Source organism: Salvelinus sp. IW2-2015, linkage group LG18, assembly GCF_002910315.2.
Source record: "Salvelinus sp. IW2-2015 linkage group LG18, ASM291031v2, whole genome shotgun sequence".
NCBI classification, from domain to species: domain Eukaryota; kingdom Metazoa; phylum Chordata; class Actinopteri; order Salmoniformes; family Salmonidae; genus Salvelinus; species Salvelinus sp. IW2-2015.
The window spans coordinates 47,608,456-47,620,503 of record NC_036858.1 but is presented as its reverse complement, the minus strand read 5'-3'; the positions used below and the strand labels follow the sequence as shown (position 1 = coordinate 47,620,503).

At 46.5% G+C, this 12,048-nt stretch overlaps 1 protein-coding gene across 6 annotated transcripts in view; it reads left to right on the top strand.

Moving 5' to 3' along the window:
• Positions 1-12,048, top strand: part of zmiz1a (zinc finger, MIZ-type containing 1a) — a 213,517-nt gene that overhangs the window by 152,370 nt on the left and 49,099 nt on the right. For all 6 annotated transcript variants that reach the window (XM_024007207.3, XM_024007209.3, XM_070448556.1 and 3 more), the window contains one exon: positions 9,931-10,050. In XM_024007207.3, coding sequence (XP_023862975.1) covers positions 9,982-10,050 — 69 coding nt within the window. In that variant the 5' untranslated portion in view covers positions 9,931-9,981. The remainder of the gene's footprint in view (positions 1-9,930; positions 10,051-12,048) is intronic.

The following is a 12,048-nucleotide window of genomic DNA, read 5'->3' as shown; positions in this document are numbered from 1 at the left end:
AGGTTGGAGAGAGAGGAGATTGAAGAGGGAGAGAGGGAGATTGAAGAGGAGAGAGAGAATCTGAGAGGCAGGGTTGGAAGGAAAGAGAGAGGAGAGGAAAGAGAGGAGGTTGGAGTGAGTGGAACGATTGGGAGAGAGAGAGAGAGAGTTGCGAGAGAGAGGAGATTGGAGAGGAGCAGAGAGAATGAGAGGTAGGCGTGGAGAGGAGAGAGAAGGAGCATTGGAGAGAAAAGCAGAAGAGATGAGGGTTGAGAAGAGAAGGAGATTGGAGAGGAGAGAGAGCGAGAGAGAGGGTTGGAGAGGAGAAGAGAGAGGGTTGGAAAGAGAGGAGATTGAAGAGGAGAGGAGAAGAGAGGAGGTTGGAGAGAGAGGAGATGGAGAGGAAAGGAGGAGCGGTTGGAGATGAGAGAGGAGATTGCGAGAGGAGACAGAGAAGAGAGGAGATTGGTGTTGGCAGAAAAGACCATGCGTTAACCTGGACAGTGACGACAGAAAGAATTAACACAACCTCCTACTTCACAGGAAACAGAACAGGATGCTACAACAAAGCTCCCTCCCTCCCTCCCTCCCTGTAGAAACCATGTTTCACCCGCTGTTTCCTTTCAGACGTGGAGGTTCCTGCCTATAGAGATCACAAACAAAGGGCATCGCCTAACAGGGGGGAGATGGAGAGGAAAGAGAGGCAGAGAGAAGAGTTGTGCAGAGAGAGGGGTGTTGAGCCGGAGAGAGCAGGTTGAGGAGAGGGGGTGGGTTAAGGAAGAGAGGGGGGCGGGCTCAAGCCTCCCCTTCTCTTTCCATTCTCTCCATCCCTTTCAATCTTCCATTCTCTTTTCCTATTCTGTAGTAGTTAGTTAGAGGGTCAGTTTAGGGTCGGAAGGGAAACAGCTTCATCAGTAAGCCACAAGGTCAGGCAGTTGGAGGCAGTTGTAGAGGCGTGCGAGAGTCAGTTGTTCCCTGTGAGTGGTGCACTGATCTACTACAGGTCTGCCGGGCTGCAGGTTCGTCCTAGCTGCAGGTCTGCCTGCGCTGCAGGTCTGCCTGGCTGCAGGTCTGCCTAGCTGCAGGTCCTGCCTGGCTGCAGGTCTGCCTGGCTGCAGTTGACCTGGCTGCAGGTCTGTCTAGAATGCAGGTCTGCCTGCTGCAGGTCTGCCTGGCTGCAGGTCTGCACTGCTGCAGGTCTGTCGTAGCTGCAGGTCTGTCTGGCTGCAGGTCTGCCTGGAACTGCAGGTCTGTCTAGACTGAGGTCTGTCTGCTGCAGTGCTGTCTAGCTGCAGGTCTGTCTAGCTGCAGGTCTGCCTTAGCTGCAGTTCTGCCTGGCTGCAGCGTCTGCCTGGCTGCAGGTCTGCCTGCTGCAGGCTCTGCCTGGCTGCAGGTCTGCCCTAGCTGCAGGCTGCCTGGCTGCAGTCTGCCTGCTGCAGGTTCTGCCTGCTGCAGGGTCTGTCCTAGATCAGTCTGCCTGCTGCAGCGTCTGCCTGGCTGCAGTCTGCCTGGCTGCGTCTGTCTAGCTGCAGGTCTGTCTGGCTGCAGGGTCTGTTCTAGCTGCAGGTCTGTTAGCGTGCAGGTCCCTGCCTAGCGCAGGTTCTGCCTTGGCTGCAGGTCTGCCTGGAACTGGCAGGTACTGCCTGGCTGCAGGTCTGCCTATCGCAGGTCTTGCCTGGCTGCAGTTGCCTGGCTGCAGGTCTGCCTACTTGCAGGTCTGCCTAGCTGCAGTCTGCCTGCTGCAGTCAGCCTGGCTGCAGGGTCTGCCTGCTGCCAGGTCTGTTCTAGCTGCAGGTCGTCTAGCTGCAGTCTTGGCCGAGCTGCAGGTCTGCCTTAGCTTGCAAGGTCTGCCTGGCTGCAGGTCTGCCTGGCCTGCCAGGTCTGTCTGGCTGCAGGTCTGCGCTGGCTGCAGGTTTCTGCCTGTGCTGCAGAGTCTGCCTGCTGCAGGTTCTTTCTAGCTGCAGTCTGCCTGCCTGCAGTCTCCTGGCTGCAGGTTTCTGCCTGGCCTTCAGTCTGTCTAGCTGCAGGTCTGCTGGCTACAAGGTCTGCCTGCTGCCAGGTCTTCTGGCTGGCAGGTTTCTGCCGGCTGCAGGGCTGCCTGACTGCAGGTCTGTCTAGCTGCAGGTCTGCCTGGCTGCTAGGTTCTGCCTAGGCTGCAGGTCTCGGCTGAGTGCACAGTCTGCCTGGCTGCAGTCTGCCTAAGAGCTGCAGTTCTGTCTAGCGGCAGGTCTGCCTAGCGGCAGGTCTGCTCTGGCTGCAAGGTCTGCCTAGCTGCAGGTCTGCCTGGTTGCAGGTCTGCCTGCTGCAGTTCCTTGTTTTCAAGTATGAGGGCTGCGTTGGGGGAGGAGGGTTGGAGTGTGCCCTACTAGGGTCAACTGATCTGTGTGTCCCTGCCCACGGCCCTGTGCGCTGATCTACTTGCAGGTGGGCCTGGCTGTTAGGTGTGCCTGGCTGCAGGTGTGCCCCTGGCTGCAGGTTCGTGCCTGGCCTTGTAAGGTGTGCCCTGCTGTAGGCTGTGACCTGGCTGTAGGGTGCCTGGCGTAGGTGTGCCTGGCTGGAAGATGTGCCTGGCTGTAGGGGGGGCCTGCTGTAGGTGTGCCTGGCTGTAGGGTGCCTGGCTGTAGTTGCCTGGCTGTAGGGTGTGCCCTGGCTGCAGTGTGGCCTGCCTGCAGGTGCTGCCTGGCTGCAGTGTGCCTGAGCTTGTAGTGTGCCTGGCTGTAGGTGTGCCTGGCTGTAGGGTCTAAGAGGTTGCTGTAAACTCTTACGGATCCCTTTAGTAGACGTTGCAGACAGAGTGATATAGTGAGGAAGGCTGGAAGGCAGCTGCCGTGGCGAGAAGACGTGTGTGGAGACGCCTGCTGAACCTACTGAACCGCCAGCGCTCAATGTCTTGTTCTGAGACACTGTTCCTCCAGTTTTGTAGCACTGATCGTCTTCACTGCCTTCCACAAGATTTTTCACTTTTACCTGACAAAGACACTGACTCACTTTACATGCGTGACATAATTGGATTATTGTGAGTGAGTGCGAGATGAGAGGATAAGTAGTGTGAAATAAGAACAGTTGTGTGAGCCAGCTTTGCAAAGAGTGAAGAAGGACAATTGCGCGCGTAGATTAAAGCCTGTGTACGATGATGGGACGATTCTGAAAATCAGGCCACGCGTGATGCAGTATGGTAGAAAACAAACATATCCACCACAACGAACGATGCTATTTCTGGAACATATTTGATTCTGATTTCGGACATATAAAGTGGTTTATGTGAAACACTACCTTTTAAGACAGCATGCATTCATTTTCCTGCCAACTTCCCTCGCACTAAAGAGGAGCCTCTCGGCTGGTGCTAGCAACATACGCAGATTCAAACACACCGCTGGAACGTCGATGAAGGTGTTTACATGTCCTAATTAATTCCAAACCGTTGCTCAGAAAAAACCAGGAGTTTAAATCGCGTTGCTTACTTTGATTTGTGACACTTACACCAATTAAGATAAGCAAGGAATGGTGTTTACATGACTATTTCCATAATCGTCTACTGCCATAATCAGTTAATATGGAATCTTATTACTGTGCATGTAACGTACTGAATGTTACAGTAGATGATGTGTGTGGTTTGGATCATAATGAATCACGGATCTGGTTTTCCGTGTTTGTCCCAACATTTCACATGTCCTCAGCAAGTGATGGTCTCAAAACAAAGGCAATACCTTTAATAGATAATATTCTCCTTTGAGTGACTATATTCTCTTTGAGTGGACTATATTCTCCTTTGAGTTGGACTATTCTCCTTTTGAAGTGGACTATATTCTCCGGTTGAGTGGGGCTATATTCTCCTTTGAGTGGGCTAATATTCTCCTTTGAGTGGACTATATTCTTCTTTGAGCGTGGACTATATTCTCCTTGAGTGGACTATATATTCTCTTTGAGTGGGACATATTTTCTCCTTTGGACGTGGACTATTAATTTTCTTGAGTGCGGCTATATTCTCCTTTGAGTCGGCTATACTTCGCCTTGGAGTGGCTATATTCTTCCTTGAGTGCGGCTATATTCTCCTTTGAGTGGGCTAATTCTCCCTTTGAGTGGGCTAATATTTCTCCTGAGTGGGCTATATACTCCTTTTGAGTGGGCATATTCTCCTTTGAAGTGGAACTATATTAGATAAGTGTCCCTTTGAAGTTTTACCTCATAAGTATCCCTTTGAAGTTTTACCTCAGATTAGGGTCCCGTGTGGTTTTACCCTCAGATAAGTGTACCTTTATGTTTACCTCAGATAAGTGTCCCTTTGAAGTTGCTACCTTCAGAATAAGTGTCCCTTTGAAGTTTTAGCCTCAGATAGAGTGTCCCTTTGAAGTTTTACCTCAGATACGTGTCCCTTTGGAAGTTTTACCTCAGATAAGTAGTCGCCTTTGAAGTTTTACCTCAGATAAGATCCCTATGAAGTTTACCTCAGATAAGTGTCCCTTTAAATTATTACCCTTTGGAGCTTAATGGAAGTGCTTCATTACAAACTCTATTACTTTCTGTGTGTGTGTGTGTGTGGGGTGTGTGCTGTGTGTGTGAATGTTGCTGTGTTGTGTGCATGTGTGTGGTGTGTGTGTGTGGGTGACTGTGTGTGTGTGTGTGTGTGTTGTGGGTGTTGTGTTGTGTGGTGTGTGCTGTGTGTGTGTGTGTGTGTCTCCTCCCAAGCCTTGAATGCAATAAAATCCGGTCCACAAAGCTCTGAGCTGAGCAACATCTCTTTTCCCCCTTCACTTTCTTCTCCTCTCTTTCTCCCTCACTTTCTCCCCTCGCTTTTCCTCACTCACTTTCTCTCCCTCTTTTCCTCCCACACTTTCTCTCCCTCGCTTTTCCTCCATCCTGCCACCTCTCACCTTCTCTCCACCCTTTTCCCTTTCTCCCTCCATCCTATCTTCCTTAGTCTTTCCATTCCATTTCCCTTCTGCCCCTCTCCACCCATTCCTTTTCTGCTTCTCAGCATGGTATCATAAACTTAAAGCCTTTATCAGCTCTGAGCCAGCGCTGCTAAGAACCCTGGGCTACCCCACTGGCAGCATGGGGGTTGTTCGCAGTGTTTTGTATGAAGGATTTGTAGCTGTTGATGGAGATAAACTGCATTGATTGGAGGGATGAGGGATGAGGAGTGACTGATTTACCACACTTACACCTATTAATCCATCGTCTTCTCCCTCTGAGACAACCCCGACCACATCAATTACAGAAGAGAGAGGGAGGCGGGGAGGGAGGTGAGGGGAGAGGAAAGAAATGTGAGGATCGAGGAAAGGTAGCAGCGAAAGAGGGGATGGAGATAGAGAGCGGAATGAGGGAGAAAAAGAGACAGAGACGAGAAGAAAGCGACAGAACGAGTGAAGAAAGAGAGAGAGCTGTATTATCTGCTGTTGATGTGAGTACCAGTACTAGTAAATCAGAGGGGCCCAGACCTCCGATATTGATAACCTTAAACAGGGAGGTGTGCTGCTGCCTGTCTGTCTTTTTACTGGGAGATAATGCGGTTACGGCGGGACGTCACGAGGCTTTGTGGGGACCTCTGCCCCCTGAGGCGATGTGTTAATTGGGGCCAGGAGTTTATATATGAGCTGTGGCACCGTAAGGTGATAGCCAACAGCAAACATTATTTTGTTAGATCTATGTTCACGTAGGTGTACATCATCATTAACTTGTTTTCAAACATAACTGGATTGCAGTGAAACATAAATCAGTAATCAAGTTAGCTACTTAGCACCATTTTAATTTGGTTCTTGGTTCCAAGGATTACTTACAGTTGAAGTCGGAAGTTTACATTCACCTTACCAAATACATTTAAACTCAGTTCTTTCTCACAAGTCCTGATTTTAAATCCTTGTAACAATTCCCTGTTCTTAGTCAGTTTAAGATCACCACTTATTTTAAGAATGTGAAATGTTCAGCAATAATAGTTAGAGAGAATTTAAGTTATTTTCAGCTTTTATTTCCTTCATCACATTCCAGTAGGGTCAGAAATGTACATACACTCAATTAGTATTTGTAGCACTTGCTTTAAAATTGTTTACTGGTCAAACGTTTTCAGGTACCTTCCACAAAGCTTTCCCACAATAAGTTGGGTGAATTTTGGCCCATTCCTCTTGACAGAGTTGGCGTTTAACTGAGTCAGGTTAGTCGGCCTCCTTGCTCCACACGCTTTTTCAGTTCTGCCCACAAAATTTTCTATGGGATTGAGGTCAGGGCTTTGTGATGGCCACTCCAATACACTTGACTTATGTTGTCCATTAAGCCATTTTGCCCACAACTTTGGAAGTATGCTGGGGGGTCATTGTCCATTTGGAAGACCCATTTGGCGACCAAGCTTAACTTCCTGACGATGTCTTTGAGATGTTGCTTCAATATATCGCATATAATTTTCCTCCTCAAGATGCCATCGTTTTTTGAAGAGCACCAGTCCCTCCTGCATTCAAAGCACCCCCACAACATGGATGCTGCCACCCCCGTGCTGCAAACGTTAAGGATTTGTTCTTCGGCTTGCAAGCCTCCCCCTTTTTCCTCCAAACATAACGCATGGTCATTATGGCCAAACACAGTTCTATTTTGTTCATCAGGGACCAGAGGACATTTCTCCAAAAATACACTCTTTGTCCCCATGTGCAGTGGTCCCATGTGCAGTTGCAAACCGTATAGTCTGGCTTGTTTTATGGCGGTTTTAGAACAGGGGCTTCTTCCTTGCCTGAGCGGGCTTTTGAGGTTATGTCGATATAGACTCGTTTTACTGTGGATATAGATACTTTATGTACCTGTTTTCCTCCAGCATCTTCACAAGGTCCTTTGCTGTTGTTCTGCGGATTTTTGCAACTTTTCGCACCAAGTACGCTTCATCTCTAGGAGACAGAACGCGTCTCCTTCCTGAGCGGTATGACGGCTGCGTGGTCCCATGGTGTTTATACTAGCGTACTATCTGTTTGTTACAGAATGAACGTGGTACCTTCAGGCGGTTGGAAATTGCTACCCAATGATGAGCCAGACTTGTGGAGGTCTACAAATTATTTTGCTGCATGGTCTTGGCTGATTTATTTTGATTTTCCCATGATGTGCAAGCAGAAGAGCCACTGCAACTTGAAGAGTAGCCTTTGTGAAATGACATGCCACAAGGTACACCTCATTGGACTCAAGATGATGTCAATTAGCCTAATCAGAAGCTTTAAAGACCATGACATTCATTTTCTGGAATTTTCAAGCTCTTTAAGGAACACAGTCAACTTAGTGTATATAAACTGCTGACCCACTGAATTGTGATACAGTGGAGATTATAAGTGAAATAATCTGTCTGTAAAACCAATGCTGGAAAAATTACTTGTGTTCATGCCACAAAGTAGATGTCCTAACGACTTGCCAAAAACTATAGTTGTTAAACCCTTTTCTCAATAGGGGGTGCTGTTACACTTGAGGACCCGTGTGGCTCAGTTTGGTTAGAGCATGGCGCTGCAACGGCCAGGAGTTGTGGTTCATTCCCCACGGGGGACCAGCGATGAATATGTATGAACTTTCCAATTGTAATCGCCTCTGGATAAGAGCGTCTGCTAAATGACTTTAAATGTAATGTAAATGTAAGATTTTTCGTTCCCAGATAAACTGCCTCGTACTCAATTCGTGCTCGTACAATATGCATATATTATACTATTGCGATAGAAAACACTCTTCAGTTTCTAAAAAAACCGTTTGAATGATGTCTCTGAGGGAAACAGACTCATTCTGATTTCTGAAATTGAGGTCTCTGTTCCAGGGTCGGTTTATTTAAATTCCCTTATACGCTATGGGCTACAGGCACTGCATACGCCTTCCCCTAGATGTCAGTAAGCGGAGGTGAGGACTTTGATGGAGCGGATAGCAACCATCTGGGGAGTATAAAAGCCCTTGGAATGGAATAGTACACGGCCTTTTCGAGAGGCCGCCTGACGCAAGGAAAGGGAAACCGGCATTGCGTCTTCAAAAGCTTTCGCGTTTACAGTTCTTTAATCCTCCGCTTGATTTAATCTTGTTTTTTGTCTTTAAAAACTTCATAAGTAGTTAATTTAAACCGACTAGTATAGCAGTTTATAGCAGTTTATTGCGATTTTCTGTATTCTTTGTCAGGCGTTATCACGAGTTGGGCACCCCTCTCCGGTACATCGCGTTAGCAAGCTAATTTCATACAGGAAGTAGAGGACATCTTTCAACCAAAAGACAATTGTTCTGGACCAAAGACCACTTGCCAAGATTCTGGATGGAAATTCATCCAAAAGTAAGAGCTATTATGATGTTAATTCGTATATCTGTGAAAGATGGTAAAATTATTAGTTCGCCATTGATTTAGGCTATGGTCTCGCATGTCACGCACGCGAATGTCGTAGTAACACGTTAATTTAAAAAATCTAACACAGCGGTTGCATTAAAACTAATGTGTCTTTAAAATTTGCTGTCCCCAGCCTGTATTTTTTAGTCAAGTTTACGATTAGTTATCGATTAGATTAGGTGCCTCTCCATATGGCGCGGCCAGATTGCCTGAAATTTGCTACTAATCACATTGTATAACCACGATTTGTGCTGCTAAATATGCACATGTTCGAACAAAAAACCTATATGCATTGTTTGTATAATGATGTTACAGGACTGTTTATCTGATAAGTATATCAAGGTTAGTCAAAAAATTATATATATTTGCAGGATTGTTACGATCGCTAACCTTTGCTACTGGTAAACGGCTTGTGTTTCCGGCATTGTGGTTAAGCTAATATAATGCTAAAATTGTTTTTCGCTTTAAAACACTTTAAAAAATCTGGGAAATATGGCTGATTCACAAAAATGTTGGTCTTTCATTTGGCCTGTACGCTTTACGCGACGTTGTATTTTCAGAAAAATGTTTTATGATTAGTTTATTTCCGGTAATTGACGTTGTTCTCTAATTATTCTGGCTGCTTCGGCACTATTTCAGATTGCCAGCTGCAAGTAGAACTGTGATTTATACCCTGAAATATGCACATTGTCTACAAAAACATATACTATACAAGTAAATATGTTATCAGACTTGTCATCTGATGAAGTTGTTTCTGTTAGTGGCTATATATATCTTTATTTGGTCCGAAATTGTGATAGCTACCTATTCAGGCAAAAAAAAATGGTGGGGAAAGAAAAGTGTGTCTTTGCCTATCGTTCGGTTAGGCTAATAGATTTACATTTGTGTCTTCCCTGTAAAACATTTTAAAAATCCAGAATATGATGGCTGGATTCACAAGATGTTGTATCTTTCATCTGGTGTCTTGGAACTTGTGATTTAATGATATTTAGATGCTAGTATTTACTTGTGACCTTATGCTAGGCTATGTAGTCAGCTTTTTTACGTGGGGGGGCTCCTGGAATACCGGATGGACCAATTAGAAGTTAACAAGAAATTGTGATCTGGTTGGAAAAAACGAAGTTTTTTATGAACTCCAACTTAATGTTATGGAAACTTCCGACTATCAACTGTAATGTACTAACCAATGTTGATTGTATCTCTCTGTCTCAAGAACCGGTCCTAAAACCAGCTGTATCCATCTGCCTTTCCCTGTAAAGAAACCTGTTCTAACCAAGGTATCTGCTCTCATCCCTGTAAAGAACCTGTCCTAACCAAGCTATCTGTCTCTTTCCCCATGTAAAGAACCTTGTCCATAACCAAGCTGTATCTGGTCTCATTCCTCGTAAAGAAACCTGTTCCGAACCAAGCTGTATCTGTCTCATTCCCTGTACAAGAACCTTGCTGTATATCTGCCTCTCTTGTCTCTAAACAACCTGTCCCCTAACCAGGCTGTATATCTGCCTCTCTTGTCTCTAAACAACCTGTCCCCTAACCAAGCTGTATATCTGCCTCTCTTGTCTCTAAACAACCTGTCCCCTAACCAAGCTGTATATCTCTCAGTCCCTAATTAAATCAAACTCTTTGTCTTCCAGAGTGTTGATGGCGTCACGTTAGGCTAGAGGAAGCAGGAAGCAGTCATCAAGATGAACGCGTTGCCGTCGATGGACCGGCACATCCAACAGACCAACGACAGGCTGCTGTGTATCAAACAGGTGAGACATAAGCAACCGGCACCAATGTTGTGGGTTCAACATGTGGAGGGATCAAATTCCCTCACGGTGTGTATTACCTCTAAGTTGTCTGCATGCTAAGTGGCAGATATTTCAAGAGAAGGATTGCTTGGATCAAAGGTTATTTGTAAAGTACAGTAGATCCCCGATGTCTGTACTGCCCCTTGCTCATGTCAATCCTCTCCAATGCGACGAGGAGGGACTCCTCCAGTCTACAGCTGCTCTCTCCACACACACACCATACCGCCTTATATGGCGATCTGTTAGCCTTCCCATTAGCTACAGTTACACAGATCAGGTTGCACTGGGGCTGAGAGAGAGGAGAGCAGAAGACAAGAGAGAAAGAGAGAGAGAGAGAAGGATGCCCTGTTAAGTGCAAGAGACTGCTCTCTCAAGCTCCTGTCTCTTCCACGTATTCTTTAGTTGATCTCTCTCTGTTTTAGTCTCGTCCATTCTCTCTATCTCTCTCCAACTCCTGTCTTCCTCTCATTCTCTCCCTGATTCACTGACGTCTTGTTCTGTAATAGATAGCTCTGCTCTGAGACCTAAGAGCGAGTGAGTACAGATGTCTGCCCACATGCTGCCGGTGGGTTATTGTTTTGGTTTGGGGTCCTGGCGAAGGGCCAGAGGGCTGAGCTGTTTTCTACTCAGGCAGGTAGTGAACAGCCTGATCCCCAGACGGGGTAAACATGGACATTCAGTGGAGGACCGGAAGGCTTTGATGTCTGTCTGCATGTAATGCTGCAGACATCTCTCTCTCTCTCTCTCTCTCTCTCTCTCTCTCTCTCTCTCTCTCTCCTCTCCTCTCCTCTCTCCTCTCTCCTCTCTCCTCTCTCTGAGTTGAGAGAGAAAGGGAGAGGGAAGGGAGACTGGAGAGAGAGAAGGGGATAGGGTGATGAGTGGGCTAGATAGGAGGTAGAGAGATGGAGAGATGGAGATGAGGACGAAGGTAGATGAGTAGAAGGGAAAGGAAGAATGGAGAGATGGAGGGTGGGTAGGGGATAGGTTGTTATTGCATGAGTGGGATAATGAATTATTGCCTGCGTTTGATGTGAGTTCAAAGAGGCCTACATCTCCAGTGTGAGATGGGTTCATACTGTAGTTGCCACAGAGAATAATGTGTCTAAATTTCACACTGGAAAACAAAAATGAAAGAGAAAAGCCCAGTCCGAAGAAGCTACTCTCTTTCCATTAGCGCTACCTTTCTGTGTCTTTCGGGCAATCTGGAGGGACATGATAGCAGAGGGAGAGGTGTCGGCAGCTGCAGCAGGGCATGATAACTCACAAACATGGCACAGACACACTGCAAATAACCACACCGAACCTACAACCTCTCACACCACACACCACACACACACACACACAAAACACACGACAACACACACACACACAACACACACACACACAACACACACAGCACACACACAACACACACCACAAGCCAGACAGACACACACAAGCACAAACAACAAGTATACATACAACATGGATTTAGTACTGTAGATATGTGGTGGAGTAGAGAGGCGCTGGGGCACACAGTGAGTGTTGTGAAAATCTGTGATTGTATTGTAATGTTTTTTCAAATTGAATGAATGGCCTTAATTTTCTGGACTCCCCAAGGAAGAGTAGCTGCTGGCTTGCGGGAGGCAGCTAATGGCTAGTTAACTTTATAGTAATTTTTGGAACATAATAATATAAATAAATGGATGAGGAGAGCTACCACCAGTACAGACTATCAGTTAACTAGAGTGTTCAGCAAGGGAGCATAGTCGATGTTCTTACCTAAACATTGTTGACATGGAGGCGAGAGAGGGTAAAGGAGTAGGATGAGAGAGAGAGAGAGAGATAGAAAGAAGGAGAGACAGAGAGAGAAGAGAGAGGGAGAGAGAGATAGAGAAGAAGGAGTACCAGAGAGAGAAGAGTAGAAGAAGGAGAGTGAGAGTGGAGAGTGAGAAGAAGGAGTAAAGAGAGAGAGAGAGA